We start from the raw sequence: 20,756 nt of genomic DNA on the forward strand, positions 1-20,756 counted from the left end.
AGCATGGGAAAAAGAAAGTATCATGAAACTGGAAAACCCTAAGCTAGCTCCACCCAGTTTTATTTTTCTTTTTCTACTGGAGATAAGAAAATTAAATGCAATTGGTATTTGGTTTAAGTAGTATACGTTTGATTTGTCTTAAATGAGGTTTTGAGTTCGAGTTTTATGGATGAAAAAAACTTTACTGGGAGAGTCATTCTACAATGATGTGAATGTTCACAGCTCAAACAGAATTGTGATCTCTCAACTAGATCATGTGATCACCAAAAGAAAATTAAATCCGAAGGATAAAAAGCCAAGTTAACACAACACAACACAAAACTCATCACAATTCACAACACTTTCCTTTATCTATCTTTTCTTTCTTTCTTCTGTTTTTCTCTCTCTAGGGCTTTCAAGTTTTTCAACTTCAAAGTGTTGAACTTTTTTCTTTGTTTTTCACAAATTTAGCTGTACTGACCCAGAAAAGAAGGATCATTCAGGAACAGGAAGAGGAAAGAGGAGGTAAAACAAGAAATAGTTGCAGAAAGAGATAGGTACTGCACAGAAATAGAAAGAATTTAAGTTGGAAAAAAAAGGGAAATTTTTATTTGAAGAAGAAGGTTTGAAATTTAATAAGGGATATGGGGAGAGGAAGAGTGGAGCTGAAGAGGATAGAGAACAAGATAAACAGGCAAGTTACATTTGCAAAGAGGAGAAATGGGCTTCTCAAGAAAGCTTATGAGCTTTCTGTTCTCTGTGATGCTGAGGTTGCTCTTATTGTCTTCTCCACTCGTGGCAAGCTTTATGAGTTTTGTAGCAGCTCTAGGTATGTATCAATTTCTATACATGCTCTCTCTTTTTTAATTGATTCTGAAATATATTACTTTTCCTTAATTTGTTGAACTATATATGAGATCTACTTACTTTTTTTATTTTAATGTTTTTGTGTCTTTTCTTTGATTTGTTTACTTCAACAATTAGATGAAAATCTTGGTTTCTAATTTTGATTTCTCATTTTTTATTTTCAATATTTTCCTTGATAAATTATATCCCTTCTCTTATCATGTAAATTTGTGGTTAATTTGTATAATTAAGCTGAGTTTACGGTTCTCTTACTATGAGATAAAGTAATCAAAGTTGTGATTTGATTTGGTCTTTTGTGTGTAATGTTGTGAGTGAGGGTAGATTTAACAGATCTAGTAGTATGGTACATGATCTGATGATTATCTCCATGTGTTGTACTTGTACGGTTTCTTTTGTGAGATTATTGTTGACTAGCTTCAACTTTTGTCACTTTTTTCCTTGAAATCATGCTTTTGCTTAATAAACAAGATCAAGATTTGAATGTTCATAGGCCTAAGTTTGCTGCTGGTTTCTTCTTAATTGAGTGTTTTGCTATCCTAATTTTTGTTGGGATCAATGTTTTGTGTATGTCTTGAAATGTTCTGGATCTCAGTCACTTCTGTGGTTCTATTAAATGGAAATTTCTATGAAGGAGAAGTGAGAATGCAGTGTTTTGCACCAAAGATAAATAAGATTTCCAGTCCTTAGCTAAAATTAGTTTTTTTTTTTTTTTTTTGCATTTGGGGTGAATTAAATTAAAAGTGATTGATTTCAGCTAGCTACTTTGTAGCTGTGGGTTTTTGGTAGGAGGGGGGAGAATAGATGATGGAAGGGAGATAATTATATTTATACAATGTATATCTAAGTGTATGCACAATTGTTGATTGATTATCATGTCATTTTGGTACTACACTACTATCAAGCGAAAGCTATATTTCTAATTGGGGTTGTCTAGCAGCACTGATATTAAATTGTTGCCAATAAGCTGCGAGAATAGCAAATTCATAACAAATTGACTGTTAATTTGCGAGTAACTATTTTGCTGTTATTTGTTTAATTTATAAATCTTATTTTACAATGCTATAAATCTTATGTTTACTAATTATGAGCGGTGTGACCCTAGATAAGGCCTTTCTAATTTTTTCATTTTTCATCCTCTTTAAAAAAAATTATAAAACGAGTACATACTTCATCTCATCACTTATTCTTTTTCATACCTTGAATCCTCAATACATTGAAATAATTTATAATCCTTTAATCTGTGAAAAGAAAAAGAAAAAAAATTGTACTTTTTAATTGTCTATTAAAGAAAAAAAAAATCCCTCAAACTATCAAAAAACTTTCAAGTTCCTATTTTCTACTTTGTCATATTCTAATATAAATGCAATATTATTTTTCCTTTTTATAAAATTGTACTGAGAACGTTTTTGTTGTTTCCAACATGAAATTAAATAAATAATGGTTTCTATTATCATGTTCTTTATTATTTTCATTTATTTTAGACTTCAGTTGATTGTGCATATAATGACTGAATGAAAAAAACTTTCTATTGTAACACTCTCACTTACTGATAGAGCGCCTTAACCAACTAGCAGTAGTACCTGCCTATTAACAGTATTAACAGAAACTAGCAGCCTTTTGAATTTATCGGCCTAATGGCTAATGAAAATACTATTTAATGAAATGACTTCTAAGAGCATCTCCAATGGAGTCCTTATTTTGAGACCTTAAAATAAGATCCGGATCTTATTAGATTCCACCATTGGAGATGCTCTAACATCCTTCTAAGCTCCTTAAATCAAATCTGCCTTTAAAGGTTTTTTAAGGATATCAGCTATTTGCAATTCTGTACAACAGTTAATAAGTTCCAACCTTGATCTCTTAGAAAGTGAAATATAGTCCCAATGCATTTGCTTCTCCCATGTGCCACTGGATCCTTAGCAAAACTTCTAGCTGATTTTTATCCACAAATGTGTGTACTGGTTTTCTACAGCTAATTTTCAACTCATCAAGCAATGATTCCAACCAACCAAAGTGTTTGACAAGCAGCATGAGAAGCTGCAACATACTCCGCTTCATATGAAGGGAGAGATACTAGATTTTGCTTCTTTGAACTCTATGACATATATAGCTGAATTTAGAAACTTGAATAAGTAGCCACTTGTGCTCCTTCTATCTACCTTGTCACCGCACCAATCAGAATTAGAAAAACCAACCAACTCTATCAGATTCTGATTTGCTGGCTTTTGAAACATAATATCATGATCTAATGTTCCGTGCAAATACCTCAAGATTCTCTTAGCAGCCACAAAATGAGGATGCTTAGGATCATTCATAAACTGACTAATAATCCTAATTCACAACACCAACGAAAATGTCGGGTCTGCAACAAATGTATCTTATTGAGCCAACAACCTGTTTTAATAAAGTTCTTTCACCTGCTTTCTCCCCTTCCTCCTTTTCAAGTCTTAGATTTGTTTCCACCGGGGTTATTGCTGAGTTGCAACCATAGCACCTCAATCACATACTTCTTTTGATGCAGCACAATACCAAGCTTTGTAGTCACAAATTCCATGCCAAGGAAAAGGCTTAGTGTTCCCAAGCTTGTCATATCAAATTCAGACCTCATATTCACCTTGAACTCCTCTATTTATTTGAGATCACTTCCGGTAACTAGCAGGTCATCAGCATATGGACATATAAATAACACTTCAGCAGCAGTTTTGATTCTGTCATGGACTCCATGCTCAATAGAACATTTTGAAAAACCTTGCTGCTGAGTCAGAAAAGAGTCTTTTCTTTTGCTTCAGGCTCGAGTGACTTGCTTCAAGCCATATAGAGCCTTTCTCAGCTTGTAGGACTTTTCTTTTTTCCATTTGATCTCAAACGTAGATGGTTGGGTCACATACCTCTTCTTCTTCCAATGGGGCATTCAGAAATGCTGACTTCACATCCAATTTGAATAGTGATCATCCCCTTCCACTTGCAAAAGCAATCACCACTCTGATGGTTTCAATTCTGGCCACCAGTGAAAATACATCTGTAAAATCTAAGCCAGCTCTTGGAAGAAACCCTTTAGCTACCAATCTTGCTTTGTGCTTGGCAACTGATCTTTATGGTCTCAATTTCAGCTTATAGACCCACTTCAGATCAATTCGTTGCTTGTTAAAAGGAAACTTAACTAGTTCCCAAGTCTGATTGGGCTCTATGAATTTCATTTCCCCCCTCATGGCTTCTCTCCAAATCTCATCCTTCATTGCATGCACAAAATCAATTGGCTCGGCATCAGCCAATAGAGCAAAATGAGATAGATCTCCTTCTTGTGAAATTATCCCAGTACCAGAAAATAGTTTATAGTCCGCATACCTAGTTATCATTTGTCTTACTTTGTGTCATGAGAATTTACAAACTGATGATTTGAAACTGGGGATCATGATATTTCCTTTGATGCATAACCGATTAGCCACTTCTTTCTTCCTTATAAAATATTGCATATATCTTCTTCTAGTCTAATGCAATTGTTTAGGGTGTTGCATGTCCAGCTACACAGAATAATTAGATGAAGTGGTCACTTTCTCCTTCACTTCCTCCTTAAATTACTTAGGCTATGTTTGAGTGCTGGTTAGTATCAATGTAAACACATTAACACTTACTTTAAGATAAAAGTGAACAAAACTTTCTTATTGAATTGAGATGAAAGTTCACTCACATTACATCAACACTCAATTGTATTCAAACACACACTTAAGTTTGTAAAATTGGATTTGGTTGAAAGTGAAAAATTGTAACATGGTTTATGTTTTGGATACTTTTATCAAAGGGACTTGAAAAGAATAGCATAATAGATGTACTGCAAAGAGATCCTATGATCCCAGACCATGATGTTGGTTTCCCACTCAGCATTTATTCTTTGTGTGGCTGAACACTACAACTCACTTGCCCCATTGTTAACTATTGCCTCCATTGTAGTTTTAAGTAACTTCTACATTGTTATGAGTTTCAAAAAAAAAAAAAAACTTCTACATTGTTATAAATGAATTTAATTTTTCTGCGCCAGGAATATTTTCTGAAACTTGTTTATTTTTCTTTTTTTAGTCAACGCTTGGTATAATTGAATGATCAAGTGGGTGTATCACATAAAATTGCTGAGTTGGTATCATTAAACCATTATTTCTACATGGAATGCAATTTTGCTGCTATGAAATGAAAGTGCATAAGGGTACCACAAAAATGGCACAAAAATACAAGATATTGTTCATTTGTTTTTTTACATCCTTTTAATGACTAGTATGGATAGTAGTTATTCATGTACCGTCATTATTTTGAAAGTTTTTCGCATGCACTTTCTCTTACATAGATAGTAGTTATTTTATATCTCTCTCTTTTGCTATAAGACCCCTCATTATATCTCATTACTCTGGGTGTGTGGGGAAATTTTGTGGCGAAACTTGACTATAAAATATATGGAAGAGCCGAAATGTGTTAAGAATTTTTTCTAACAAACCAAATGTTGGCCACTCAAGATGATTTATGATTTATAAAATATCTCACTGCTCCTGCTTTTATGATTTATAGTATGATTTCTAGTATCATAAAAGTAGGAGTAGTACTATTAGTATTAGTAGAGTGATTGAAATAGTCATTGGTTATGGACTTGAAAAAGTAAATGGGTAAAAGTTAAATATATGAGAAAATTAAGGTGGTACACACTATTGGCCACATGAATGGTGTGATGTGACACTGTTTTAACATAGTTAATCATCAAAAATTGGTGTACAAATTATATTATTATATATATTAGGAGTTCAATTGTTTTTGAGTTATGATTCAATCATATTATATTATATATCACATCTATATCTTATTCTTTTTCTATTCCTATCTCATTTTAGGAATCTACATCCTTTGGTACCCACCAAACATTTTCCACAGTTTTTTGTATTTTAAAAAAATCGGGGGGATGGCCCCCTATGTCTCCATTATGATCCGCCAGTGGTGGAATTGTAGTATGAATGTAATATTTTCCTCTTTTAATTTGATGCCATTTCCTTTTTTTTCTTCCTCTTAAATCAGCATGGTCAAGACACTTGAAAGGTACCAGAAGTGCAGTTATGGTGCTGTGGAAGTTAACAAACCAGCCAAAGAACTTGAGGTAGTAGCAGCTCCTGCTATTTATATCTAACTTACAAAAGTTCATTTTGGAAAAATTCCACATATAGTTTTTTATTGTCATATCTCTTGTTTTTCATTTGTCATTTTCTTGGAAGCAGAGCAGCTACCGTGAATACTTAAAGCTGAAAGGAAGATTTGAATCTCTGCAAAGAACCCAGAGGTGATTTTAACAGAAAATTATTTATAACAGTGTACTCACTAGAAACCAATTATAATTCTTACCTTCTATGTTCATATCATGCATGTTCAAGTGTGAGAAAAGCTACTAGTTCCAAGTCACCAAATATAATTTATATTTTTCATAAATAGTTTGCCAGCAAGAATTTTCATATCATGCTGGAATGAGCAAGGGTATGTTTTTGGCTGTTTTTCCAAACACATTAGTCCATGTTGGGCTTATGAAGTTGAAGTATCAGCAATTTTACATGCCCTTCTGTTTTGTGTTGAATACAATCTTATAGATGTGTAGTTATTGAAAGTGACTCATCATTAACGATTGGTTGAGTGAATAGCTTTGCAATCAGAACAGGCCTTGGAAAGTCCAAACTATGTTGAATTTAATTGATTGGTTGCGCGTGGAAGTGGTGTTTCGAGATAAACCACATTGTTTGAGAAAATTTATTGCAGATGCTTTAGCTAAACAATTGGTTGCGATTTGTGGTCTAATTTTGACTGAATTTTATGTTATGTTTCTTCTGTAATCTTCCTCTTGTGGAGGATGTTCTGAAGTCTATAAAATTTCTCTTTTGCTTTAAAAGAAAAAAAATTAATTGTTAATGACCATTGTATTTGTGCATGCTACTGAAGAAACCTTCTAGGGGAGGACTTGGGCCCGCTTAATAGCAAAGATCTTGAGCAGCTTGAACGGCAATTGGACTCATCTCTGAAGCAAGTGAGGTCCACAAAGGTATAGGTGTATTTATGAGTAAAGAAACCTGTTAATTTTTCAGTAACTTGATTAGTTGTTGATGCAGCTTTTTATATTTTCTCCATTTGATTTCACATTTTTATCATAATATTTCTGTAAATATGTTTTGGTTTGGCAAATAATATAACCAATGCATCATTTTCTATATGATAAAGGCATACTATGACATGATGGCACAAAAATATTGTATCATGTCATAGACTCAAACAGTCATAAAATAGAAGAGCAGGCTTTAGTCTTCATTGAAGATTGACATTTTTAGATTTGAAGAAAATGTAGAGGAAAGAAATTACTAGTCCTTTTTTGCTTAATGATTCAAAATAATCTATTGTGCCTATATACTTTTACTTTTACGCTCTGAAATTTCCTTAAGAGAAGCTTATTGTAACTCCTTGTTTGGAATATCAATTTGCAGACACAATTCATGCTGGACCAGTTGTCTGATCTTCAAAATAAGGTACATAGTTTTGACTAAAGGAATAAAGCAATTTTATGGTTGCCTAATAATTTCAAGCTTATTGTTTCATTACAGGAGCAGATGTTGGTAGAAGCAAACAGATCCTTGTCAGTGAAGGTAGCATTATACCATTATGGACAATGTTCTTCCCATAACTAGCAAGTTTGGTTTTGTTACATGCTTCTTTCTTAATGCATAAATAAATAAAAGCTACACCTCAGCCTTAACATTCTAGCTAATTGCGCCAACTTGTTCAGCTTAGATATTTTAATGAGTATGCTTTAAATTAATTTAGGAGTACAACCCTGCATCTCCATTCCTGGCCTATTAGATTGTATCCCTGGAGGTTAAGATTTTCTTCAAACTAGGCCTTGGATTGTTTAAGATAGTGAAAGTGAAACAAAATAAATAGAACCTTCTGTAAGGACCCAATTGCAAGGTATGTGAGAGTCCACATTGAAAGTATGAGATTCTAATATGGGGTTTATAAGGCCTTGGGCTGTCCAACCACAAATGGTTCTCCCAAGATTCTTATCAAAACCTTAAGATAGAAATAGCTATGTCCAGCTCTGCGTACAATTGACTTGGCTACTGGGTTAAGTTGATTGATTGGCTTCAAGCTTTGATTCCTTAGATCGGCAGGGCAAGGGACTCAAGCGCTTAAGGGTTAAGTCAGTTTAGGATTGGGCAGAGAAACAGAAAATAGAAAGTGTGCATACCAAAATTGTGATTGATGACCTTTATAAGTAAGGTTTGTTGCCTTGATGTTGCTTCCCTCAATCTGGATTTTCTGAGTCTGAGATATCTGGGGAGTGATTTTAGCCTATGAGATTCTTATCTCTCGATTTAGGATGGTATTCATTGTGTTTGGTCCAAGCCGGCCGAGATCACGCTTATCTGCAAGGCTTGGACCACGAATCCAGTCCATAACAGAAACATTAGATATCATCAATCTTAATAGTCATTTCACACTATGGTCTTGACTAATATTTGTTGGCATGCAGCTGGATGATATCAATTCAAGAAATCACTACAGGCAATCATGGGATCAAGCTGGTGATCAAAGCATGCAGTATGGTGGTTCACAAAATGCTCACTCTCAGGGCTTCTTCCAGCCATTGGAATGCAACCCCACATTGCAGATTGGGTAATAACATACCATCACTTGCTTGATTATGTTCTGTTCATACTCCAGTTGATTAATTTTAATTTGAATGAGGATTCAATTAACATGTCCCTTTTTTTAAAATTCAGTTCTGACTATAGGTACAATGGTGTGGCTTCAGATCAGATGGCTGCAACAACTCAAGCTCAACAAGTGAATGGGTTTATTCCTGGATGGATGCTTTGAGCAAAGCTTGTTTATCTGGCTATATCAAAGCATACACCCTACAAAAGAACAAAGCCATGTGCTTAAGGTTGCAATGTGTAAATGCTACTTTGCTTCTATTGTTATTTTTTTTTTTTATTTGGTATAAAAACAGCTGACTTGAAACTGCTAAACCTTTGGCCTTGGTATGACCCTCTTAAGAAATTTATAATATTAATATCATTGAGTATTTTTTATCTATAAGTACCGGTTAGAAATTCTTCTCTATTGTATCCTTATAGTATGTTTAGATCAACTTCTAGTTTTCTAAAATCAATTACAACACTCAAAAGCCTACTCATATAAGCTCTCCAAAATTAACTTGGCTTCAGATCAATAGTAAATGATTTCTAAAAGTCAATTGGTTTTGAATGCATTTTTGTTTTCATATATGATGATTGCATTCATTAGTGAAGGATTATAAAATCTCATGAACCTCTGAAAATCACTTTTAAATCTTATAAATAATAAATTTAAATGCTAATTTTCCTTTTTAATTATGATGTTTGAAAAAAAGTAAAATATATATTTTTCTACCACTTTATTTTTTCTATTACTTTATTTTAAAGATAATATGGCTTTATAGATGAAAACGTACTTATTAATATTGAAAAAGTAAATTGAGAGAGTTTTACGATTCAGATGAGAGCATCTTGATCCTTAATAACATTTAACTAGATTTAGACCCGTGCAAAGCGCGGACGACACTATCATTTGACATTGATTGCAATGCAATTTGTTGTTATTAGATAGACATGTGCAAACAGGTTGCCGAATATATGGTTCTTAAAATCTAAACGGTTTTACTTAAAAATGAGGCAAGCTAGGATCCTTGTATAGCGAGACCCATTTGTCACTGTTATAGTCGACTATGGTCCGATCACATTCGAGGATCACCGCCGCTGCTGCCATTTTTACCACTTACTACTCATCTACAACTCAACCACCATGTGGGTTTCAAGATTTAGGTTGAAGAAGAAAAACATTTTCTAATTATTTAATTTAATACTAAATCTTTCACATTGTACTATTTAATGATTCGTTTTTAAAATTGTTAATTGATACGTTTTTTTAACATTATTAATTGATATGTTACTAATACAATATTGTGAGTAATGATAGTTTAGTGTTGTGTGTTGTTACAAAAGTGTGAAAACAAAAATTGTTTGAGAAGATGCAAGGACATGGTTTAGATTGCCACCTAGGAGTAAAAGCTGACATGTAAGATTTATATAAATGTAAAGAGATAATATGACATCGCTACAGCCCGCGCTTCAGAATTACTATATTATAGTAGATTATTCACCTAATTTTTTATACTAATTTATTTTTAATCTCATTTTGTTTGAAAATATTTTTTTCTATATGCACTACCACAAAAAAGGGCTTGGGTAGCGGTTATGTTCAATGTTGGGTAGCGGTTAAGTGGGTGATGCTAAACTCAGCGTTGCTAAAATTGGGTAGCGGTTCTGAACCGCTACTCAATTAAAAAGATGGGTAGCAGTTCCGCGACCGCTTCGCATTAAAAGGTAGGTAGTGGTTTTCAACCGCTACGCATATAGGCATAAAACCGCTACCCATCTTTTTTTTTTTGGCAGGAACCGCTGCCTTACTCTATTTTTATTATTTATAAAAAAAGCAAGCAAATGAATCAGAACCCAATTAACCCTTGATACCCAATGTGAAATATAACAGTAAGATCGAAAACTAAATAAAGAACAACTCAATATCCATATAATTGAACTGAAACCGAAAAATTAAAAATTGTGCACCAAAACAACAAATTCAATCTGATATCCAAATACACTTGTTTTGTTTACAAAAAGAACAAATTCATCCCTAAGTTATACCTAGCTAAAAGATTTTGAATGGAGGAATCACGTTTATTCTTCAAAGACGTGTGACCCTGAAATACAAATTAGAGACAAAATTACAAACAACATTCCTCATGACTGGATGTCAGTATAGGCAACATGTGTATCAATTCATTTACCTCTGCTTCTATTTGTAGCTTGCTAATCTCCCAGATGGAATCATCTTCTTAAGGAAAGAACTTTGGGTGTCATTCATCTCTCTTTCCAGCTTGCTTATTTTGTAACATTGCAACATTGCAATCCTTTCTTTAAACTTGGTCTAGCAATTCATCAACTCTTCATCAGTGTCTAATCAATACAAGAAGCAGAAAAAAGCATGAGAAACATACAAATATAACTAGCAATTCATAGAAAACTACAAACCCAATACAGATCTAAAACTACAATAAAGCTATATTAATAAGTCACCTGCAACAATACTTAAAACTATAATTCTAATAAACAAAATGACATAGTCAGTAAGACAAGAGCCTGCCACCTAAATGTTTCCTAGCCAACACAACAGAGTCTTCAAATAGCCATAAAATGAAGCCAAATAATGCCAAAAGCAGGAACGAGAATAAGACAGCAACTACAAATTCCCTACATTCCAATGACTAAGCAACCTCCCAAGGAACTCAAAGCTTTTCAATGTAGCACTCCACTGTTGAAACTCACTAGACATGAATCTTTACTCATGAGGCTCAAATCTGCTATAAAATCCAAATAGCAGTCAACTAACATCTCAGCATTAAATTCTCCAAATCCCCAATAAGGGCTTCCCAATTTGGAATCAACATATTAAGACAGTAACAAAATGTAAGAAGAAACCTCACATAGAGACAGCCAAACGAGCCAACCCAGAAAACAGGACCAGCTATGGGGGTATCCACCCAACAGTCATCGTTATATGTTAAAATTACTCAGGGAACTCAATGGGTTTCTTACTCTAGAAAAAGTATATCATTCATATAAAGAGCAATTGAAATCCTTCCCCATAACATGTTCTAATTAGATTTTTGGGACTTGCAAGCACTAGTAAAATAACAGTAACGATAAAGTATCTTTTATAAAATGGGAAACAAAACATAACATGTTAAGAGATATTTGATTAAGTTACATCTATTTCAGGTTAGCCTTAATTATCACATCTTATTTTTCACACATTCATCACAAACTAAGTTCAAAAAGCCTCTTACAATTTTAGTTCACTTCTGCCTCATGTTGTACAATTTTCCAAAAAAACACAACAAAAAAAAAGAACTGAAATAGTAACAAATCTGCCAAACGAAACATCATCTAAGGTGCAAAATATTTGAGATATGAATTCAAATAATCAATACTCTAATAACATTAAAGAGAGAAAAATAAACAAGTCAGAGTTCAGTTAACGAAACAAAGCCATATCCATTTGAGTCCACAATCCAATCCAATATAATTTACACCACAACTGACCTTTTTTTTCAGCATCAATATAATTAACTCTTCACACCAGGGATCATTCTGTGAATAAAAAAACAAGAAATCGCAAATGAGATAGATTAATGCAATGACTAATTAGCTTTTGTGAAGAAAACACTGAGTTGAGTGAATTTTTTTGACTAATCAAGCATAACCAAACTGGAACCCGAGCTCAATTAGTCATGGAATCAATTGCAAACAAAGCCAAATTATAACAGAATTTTGACCTTCAACAGATATATTCTTCTTGTTTTCATTAGCACAATCAGAAGAAATCCTTAAAAATCAATATAGTCAGGACCCAAGCCAATGAATTGGAAACAAATAAGTAGGTGATCTAGGGCTCTAGGCACATAAACAAATCATAAGAACAGAATTTATAGCAGCAAGAGCTAGCATGTCAGTACAAGAAATACAATCAAATTTTCGATTTCGATTTATCATGATGCTGAAATTGAGCTTCACCGAATTCAATTCAATAGCCCAATCAACAAAATGAAAATGATACCTGTAATCGGTGAAGCTGATTTGGCTATGGGGAATCATGGTGCAGAAGAGAATTGAAGTGGTGTGAGCCGGTGACGAAGCAGCAGAACGGAACCAAGGCTCGGCGAAGAGAGCGAGACAACGTAGAACTAGGGCTCCCTGAGATGCGGCGCGGAACTACGACTCTCTAGATGCAGAGACGGTGATGGCAACAAGGAAGGGTTGAGATCAAGATCGTGAAAGTAGGAAGATTGGTGAGTAACAGAAGCAGCGTCGAGCCCCAGTAAAAAAAGAAGGTAAGATGAAAGAAAAGGGAGATGTCACCTGCAGAACTTGCGCCCATGTCGAGCACCAAGCACTGCCAGAAGGGGAGCAGTAGTCAGTCAAGGCTTGTGGTTCAGATGCGGAGACGGTTACGGCAGGGAGCAAGGGTTATTGCGTTCACGACAGAGGGAAAGGGAAAAGGATTTCCCAGGTAGGGTTTTGATAAATTAGGGAAAAAAAAGGTTCAATTTGGGTAGCGGTTAATGTAAGCGCTACCTAGCACCGAGAAATTTTACTTGGGTAGCGGTTTCACTATAAGATTGATTTTTTCTTTTCTTTTTTAATGTTACAACAGTTGCTTTTCATATTTTTTTTTCTATAAAAAGCTTGGGTAGCGGTAAATAGTGAACCGCTACCCCATAGCCGCTGCCCAATGCCCTTTTTGTGGTAGTGATGGTTAAAGTTTTTCCTTGTATCTTTATTGTTAATATTTTCAAAGGAGAAATAGTCATTAGATAGTGAGTTGTGTAGCTAGTTTAAACCCCATATTTTATTTTAGTTGGAGAGGTAGAGTTATTACTTATTATACCTAAACAGAACTGCCCTTTTGAAAAGAAAAATTCTATTGCATAATTTTTATTCTGGAAAATAATTTCAAATTATTAGCAAAAATTAGTTCCAGAAAGCAAATTTTGGTTGTCTGAGATATTTTTGTCAAGGTCGTATTAATGGGGAAAAAATTAAAGGTGCTAAGTGCTAACGCCCATACCCAACTGGCCCAATATATCCAACAGACTAAATAAAAAACCAATTACCCATGTCCAGGTTGGGAGCGACGTTGGACAAAAGAAAAATACTATTACGATAGAAAATAATTATCGACCAAAAATAATAAAAAAAATAATTAAAGATGTGAATGGAAGAAACGCAATCAGTGTGACTAATGTATTGGCCATTAGAGCAACTCCAACCCACAATTTCTTATCTGGTTTCTTAACACACTATTTGTAAGATCAAGTTTTGATCTAGTAGTACAACTCTATGTTTTGATAATTACAAGTTAACCTTTTGATATGAACAATTGTGGTACTCTAACGTGTTTTTCTGAGTGTGCTATTTACAGGCTCTGACCCTGACTCAATTTCACACAAATCAGAAGCACTGTGTATAAAGGGTAACCCAAGCAACGCTTTCGCATTCACCATGTTCAGTATGAACAGTGGAAAAGCTTCAGAAGATCTGAAGCTATACAAACTCTGATGAGGACTCAGTCGCTAGAAGCTCTGAAGATCCAGAAGTTCTGACAACCAAGAAACACTGAAGGTTCAGATGTTCTGATGGTGTAGAAGACTCTGAAGATCCAGAAGCTGAATAGTGGAAACTCTGAAGTCCAGAAGCAAGAAACTCTGAAGGCCATGTTCTTCCCTCTGAGTTCAGAATCAGAAGATACAATGGTCAGAGGATCTGTGCTATCCCTCTGACTCTGATCAACCGGCTTCACAAGTTCCTATACGAAGCATTCCTCTGATCAGAAGTCTCCTAGGTTAAAAGGTCAAGTCGCTATCCAAGTACAAAAGCAGTGTACCTTCCTGACGACCTACCTAACGTTCTCAGCCACAGCAGAAGCTGGATTTTCCAGAACTGCCCTCCAACGGTAGCATTTCCCATGCAACGCTCAACCCTAATCCTTGGAGTATATATAGAGGCTGAAGATTGAAAGAAGCGGCTAAGAAACTAAGAAGCAACACACGCGCAAGACATTCAAAATATTCTAAGCTTTCTTTCATCTTGTAATTTATTTAGTTTACACTCAGCTTATTCAGAAGCAAACCCTTGTAAACACCAACCTCAAACAGTTGTTTGATATTCCTTTAGGAGATCAAGGTTGATCGGATCCTAGAGAAGACTAAGAGAGTGAATCTTAGTGTGAGCTAAGTCAGTGTAATTGTTAGTCACTTGTAGGTTTCAAGTGCAGTTGTAACTCTTACCTGATTAGTGGATTGCCTTCATTCTAAGAAGGAAGAAATCACCTTAACGGGTGGACTGGAGTAGCTTGAGTGATTTATCAAGTGAACCAGGATAAAATCCTTGTGTGCTTTTCTATCTCTATCTTTGCACTTAGTTCTCGAAAAGATTTGTTAAAATCTTTAAGGTGGTAGTTTTGTACTGAAAACGTTATTCAAACCCCCCTTTCTACCGTTTTTCATACCTTCAATTGGTATCAGAGCGCAAGTTCTGATTACCACACCTAACAGTGTTCAGTGATCCGGGCCGGTGTGAAAAACAATGGCTGCCACCACCAGTGAAACTCAAAGAGATGGTTACAACGCAAAGCCTCCTATGTTCGACGGTCAAAGGTTCGAATATTGGAAAGATAGACTGGAAAGTTTCTTTCTGGGTTTCGATGCAGATCTCTGGGATATTATTGTGGATGGCTACGAGCGTCCAGTTGATGCAGATGGCAAGAAGATCCCAAGGTCAGAGATGACTGCAGATCAAAAGAAGCTGTACTCACAACATCACAAAGCAAGAGCAATTCTTCTAAGTGCTATCTCCTATGAGGAGTACCAGAAGATTACAGATCGTGAGTTTGCTAAAGGTATTTTTGATTCTCTGAAGATGTCTCATGAAGGAAACAAGAAAGTCAAAGAATCAAAGGCATTGTCTTTGATCCAAAAGTATGAATCCTTCATCATGGAGCCAAATGAGTCCATTGAAGAAATGTTCTCCAGATTTCAACTGCTTGTAGCTGGCATACGTCCTCTCAACAAGAGCTACACAACAAAAGATCATGTCATAAGGGTCATCAGGTGTCTTCCTGAAAGTTGGATGCCTTTGGTGACTTCAATAGAGCTCACGAGAGATGTTGAGAATATGAGTTTAGAAGAACTCATCAGCATTTTGAAATGCCATGAGCTGAAGCGCTCAGAGATGCAAGATCTGAGGAAAAAGTCCATAGCCTTGAAATCCAAATCTGAAAAGGCTAAGGTTGAGAAGTCAAAGGCTCTTCAAGCTGAAGAAGAAGAATCTGAAGAAGCATCAGAAGATTCTGATGAAGATGAGCTGACTCTGATCTCCAAGAGACTCAACCGCATCTGGAAGCACAGGCAGAGCAAGTTCAAAGGCTCTGGAAAGGCAAGAGGAAAGTCTGAATCCTCAGGTCAGAAGAAGTCATCAATCAAGGAAGTCACTTGCTTTGAGTGCAAAGAATCAGGGCACTACAAAAGTGACTGTCCAAAATTGAAGAAGGACAAGAAGCCAAAGAAGCACTTCAAGACCAAGAAGAGTCTGATGGTGACATTCGATGAATCAGAGTCAGAGGATGTTGACTCTGATGGTGAAGTCCAAGGACTCATGGCTATTGTCAAAGACAAAGGAACAGAGTCAAAGGAAGCTGTTGACTCTGACTCAGAATCAGAAGGAGATCCAGACTCTGACGATGAAAATGAGGTATTTGCTTCCTTCTCTACCTCTGAACTGAAACATGCTTTGTCTGATATCATGGATAAGTATAACTCCTTGTTGTCTAAGCATAAGAAGCTGAAAAAGAACTTATCTGCTGTTTCTAAAATTCCTTCTGAACATGAGAAAATCATATCTGATTTGAAAAATGATAACCATGCTTTAGTTAATTCTAACTCTGTGCTTAAGAATCAAATTGCAAAGTTAGAAGAAGTTATTGCCTGCGATGCCTCTGATAGTAAGCATGAATCCAAGTATGAAAAAGCTTTTCAAAGATTCCTGGCTAAAAGCGTAGATAGAAGCTTAATGGCTTCAATGATCTATGGTGTAAGCAGAAATGGAATGCATGGCATTGGCTATTCTAAACCAATTAGAAATGAGCCTTCTGTGTCTAAAACTAAATCCTTGTATGAATGCTTTGTTCCCTCTGGTACCATATTGCCTGATCCTGTACCTGCTGAAGTTGCTAAAAACCCTCTTAAAAAGGGATCTTTCTCTATGACTAAATATCATGCAAATATTCCTTTAAAATATCATGTTGAGACACCCAAGGTGATCAGAACCTTTAGGGTAACTAACAAAAGAGGACCCAGAAAGTGGGTACCTAAGGACAAGATTATCTATGTTGCAGATATCCTTGATAGCTCCACTGAAACACCAATCATGGTATCTGGACAGTGGATGCTCGCGTCACATGACGGGAGAAAAGCGTATGTTCCGAGAGCTGAAACTTAAGCCTGGAGGCGAAGTTGGCTTTGGAGGAAATGAAAAGGGTAAAATTATTGGTACTGGTACTATTTGTGTAGATAGTAGTCCATGCATTGATCATGTTTTATTGGTAGACGGCTTAACACATAACTTATTGTCTATAAGTCAATTAGCTGACAAGGGTTATGATGTTATATTCAATCAAAAGTCCTGCCGGGCTGTAAGTCAGATCGATGGCTCTGTTTTGTTTAACAGCAAGAGGAAGAACAACATTTATAAGATCAGATTATCTGAGTTGGAGGCTCAGAATGTGAAGTGCCTTCTGTCTGTTAATGAAGAGCAGTGGGTATGGCATAGACGGTTAGGGCATGCCAGTATGAGAAAGATTTCTCAGCTGAGCAAGCTAAACCTTGTCAGGGGCTTACCCAATCTGAAGTTCGCTTCAGACGCTCTTTGTGAAGCATGTCAGAAAGGCAAATTCACAAAAGTCCCTTTCAAGGCAAAGAATGTTGTTTCAACCTCAAGGCCGTTAGAACTTCTGCATATCGACCTGTTTGGACCAGTGAAAACTGAGTCTATAGGTGGCAAGAGATATGGGATGGTTATCGTTGATGACTATAGCCGCTGGACATGGGTAAAGTTTCTAACCCGCAAGGATGAGTCTCATGCTGTGTTCTCTACCTTCATTGCTCAAGTGCAAAACGAGAAGGCTTGTAGAATTGTGCGTGTCAGAAGTGACCATGGTGGAGAGTTTGAGAATGACAAGTTTGAGAGTCTGTTTGATTCCTATGGAATTGCACATGATTTCTCTTGTCCCAGAACTCCTCAACAAAATGGTGTTGTTGAGAGGAAGAACAGAACTCTTCAGGAGATGGCTAGAACCATGCTCCAAGAAACTGGCATGGCTAAGCACTTTTGGGCAGAGGCAGTAAATACAGCATGTTACATTCAGAACAGAATCTCTGTGAGACCAATTCTGAATAAGACTCCTTATGAATTGTGGAAGAACATAAAACCCAACATTTCCTATTTTCATCCTTTTGGCTGTGTTTGTTATGTTCTCAATACTAAGGATAGATTGCATAAATTTGATGCTAAATCTTCTAAGTGTCTATTACTTGGTTATTCTGATAGATCTAAAGGTTTTAGATTTTATAATACTGATGCTAAGACTATTGAAGAATCTATTCATGTTAGATTTGATGATAAGCTTGACTCTGACCAGTCAAAGCTAGTTGAAAAGTTTGCAGATTTAAGCATTAATGTTTCTGACAAAGGCAAAGCTCCAGAGGAAGTTGAGCCAGAGGAAGATGAACCAGAGGAAGAAGCTGGTCCCTCTAACTCACAAACTCTGAAGAAGAGCAGAATCACTGCAGCTCATCCTAAGGAATTGATTCTGGGCAACAAAGATGAACCAGTCAGAACCAGATCTGCCTTCAGACCCTCTGAAGAGACCTTGCTGAGTCTGAAAGGATTGGTGTCCTTAATTGAACCCAAGTCCATAGATGAAGCTCTTCAGGACAAGGATTGGATTCTGGCCATGGAAGAAGAATTGAATCAATTTTCCAAGAATGATGTTTGGAGCTTAGTGAAGAAGCCTGAGAATGTCCATGTTATTGGAACGAAATGGGTATTCAGAAACAAGCTAAATGAGAAAGGAGATGTAGTCAGAAACAAGGCAAGGCTAGTTGCTCAAGGCTACAGCCAGCAGGAAGGAATAGACTACACTGAAACATTTGCTCCAGTAGCAAGACTGGAGGCAATCAGACTACTGATTTCTTTCTCAGTAAATCACAACATAGTTCTACATCAGATGGACGTAAAGAGTGTCTTCCTAAATGGTTATATCTCAGAGGAAGTCTATGTTCATCAACCCCCAGGTTTTGAAGATGAAAAGAAACCAGACCATGTGTTCAAATTGAAAAAATCACTCTACGGTCTGAAGCAAGCTCCCAGAGCATGGTATGAGAGACTTAGCTCATTCCTTCTGGAGAATGAGTTTGTAAGGGGTAAAGTAGATACAACTCTCTTTTGCAAGACTTATAAAGATGATATCTTAATTGTGCAAATTTATGTTGATGATATTATATTTGGTTCTGCTAATCAATCTCTATGCAAAGAATTTTCTGAGATGATGCAGGCTGAATTTGAGATGAGTATGATGGGAGAATTAAAGTACTTTCTGGGAATACAAGTTAATCAAACACCAGAAGGAACATATATCCATCAGAGCAAGTACACTAAAGAACTTCTGAAGAAGTTCAATATGCTGGAATCTACAGTGGCCAAGACTCCAATGCATCCAACATGCATTCTGGAAAAAGAAGATATAAGTGGTAAAGTATGTCAGAAGCTCTATCGTGGCATGATAGGTTCACTTCTGTACTTAACTGCATCTAGGCCAGACATATTATTTAGTGTTCATTTATGTGCTCGTTTCCAATCAGATCCAAGGGAAACCCACTTAACTGCTGTTAAGAGGATCCTAAGGTATCTGAAAGGCACCACTAACCTTGGCTTGATGTATAAGAAAACATCAGAGTATAAGCTTTCAGGTTATTGTGATGCTGATTATGCTGGAGATAGAACAGAGAGAAAAAGCACTTCTGGAAATTGTCAATTTCTGGGAAGCAATCTAGTCTCATGGGCAAGCAAGAGGCAATCAACCATTGCTCTATCAACTGCAGAGGCAGAATATATCTCAGCAGCAATATGCAGCACTCAGATGCTCTGGATGAAACATCAGCTGGAGGATTATCAGATCCTTGAGAGCAATATCCCAATCTTTTGTGATAACACTGCTGCAATTTCGTTGAGCAAGAATCCTATCTTGCATTCAAGGGCAAAGCACATTGAGGTAAAGTATCACTTCATTAGAGATTATGTGCAGAAGGGCGTACTTCTTCTGAAGTTTGTTGATACTGACCATCAATGGGCAGATATCTTTACAAAGCCCTTAGCTGAAGATAGATTTAATTTTATTCTGAAAAATCTAAACATGGACTTTTGTCCAGAGTGAAGATAGATCAGAACCTCTGACTATGATACTTCTTGATCAGAAGATGTCTAGTTCAGAAGGTAACTCAATCAGAGTGTGTGTGCCCACTGGTACTGACTCTGAAGCTGAGACAACAACACGTGCGTCAGAATTTCTGATGCATAGTTCCTTGTGCCCGTGTGACAGTCTGTTGTGATTGCGTGTAGATATGCTTATCTTCTGTGTGTGATTGTGTATTTTACTGTTACTGTCTATCTTTAATTTTCAACCGTTGATCTTAAAGTGCTTTTTGAATCAACAACGGTTATTTGATAAAACCCACTACTCACACACGTTCCCTCACACTTCCGGCTTTCACTCTCGCACTCTCTGTTTTTCAAAACCGCCTTTCTCTCGAATTCTCTCTCGATCTCTCTTCATCCTTCAAACCTCATCTTCTACCTCAAACCTTCAACCTCTTCAAGATGGTGAGACAAACCAGAAGAGATGCACCTCAGTTCCCTCACATGGTAGTCGGTTTGGCAACGGGTCAACGGGGCCCTGAGAACCCAGCACAAGAACAAGCTCAAGCTCAAGAGGAGATTGTTCCTATTGCAGAACGGGGCTGTGCCGTTCACTGTGTATTTCCTCCTGAGGAACTCCAAGTCCTTGCAGAATGGAGATTCAACCTCGACAACTTGGCTGCAAATGGGTTTGATCTCCGTCCTGAAGTCCAAGCTCAAGGTTGGGGAAACTACTTCAATCGACTTCGAGGACCGGTGTTTGAGAAGCTG

At 36.3% G+C, this 20,756-nt stretch overlaps 1 protein-coding gene and 1 long non-coding RNA gene across 2 annotated transcripts; one reads left to right on the forward strand and one right to left on the reverse strand.

Moving 5' to 3' along the window:
- The first annotated feature begins 305 nt into the window (after positions 1–305).
- Positions 306–8,961, forward strand: LOC130728651 (agamous-like MADS-box protein MADS2). Its single transcript, XM_057580176.1, has 8 exons — positions 306–808; positions 5,899–5,977; positions 6,096–6,157; positions 6,805–6,904; positions 7,341–7,382; positions 7,458–7,499; positions 8,387–8,529; positions 8,637–8,961. Exons 1-8 carry the CDS (start codon positions 624–626, stop codon positions 8,731–8,733), a joined length of 750 nt encoding a protein of 249 aa, XP_057436159.1. The 5' UTR covers positions 306–623; the 3' UTR covers positions 8,734–8,961.
- A 1,554-nt stretch (positions 8,962–10,515) lies between these two features.
- LOC130728653 (uncharacterized) lies at positions 10,516–12,700 on the reverse strand. Its single transcript, XR_009015730.1, has 4 exons — positions 12,574–12,700; positions 12,060–12,107; positions 10,745–10,913; positions 10,516–10,657 (listed from the first exon to the last, which is right to left on the reverse strand). It is a non-coding gene; the product is annotated as an uncharacterized LOC130728653 (long non-coding RNA).
- Between the last annotated feature and the right edge of the window lie 8,056 nt (positions 12,701–20,756).

This window comes from Lotus japonicus, chromosome 1, assembly GCF_012489685.1.
Source record: "Lotus japonicus ecotype B-129 chromosome 1, LjGifu_v1.2".
NCBI lineage: Eukaryota > Viridiplantae > Streptophyta > Magnoliopsida > Fabales > Fabaceae > Lotus > Lotus japonicus.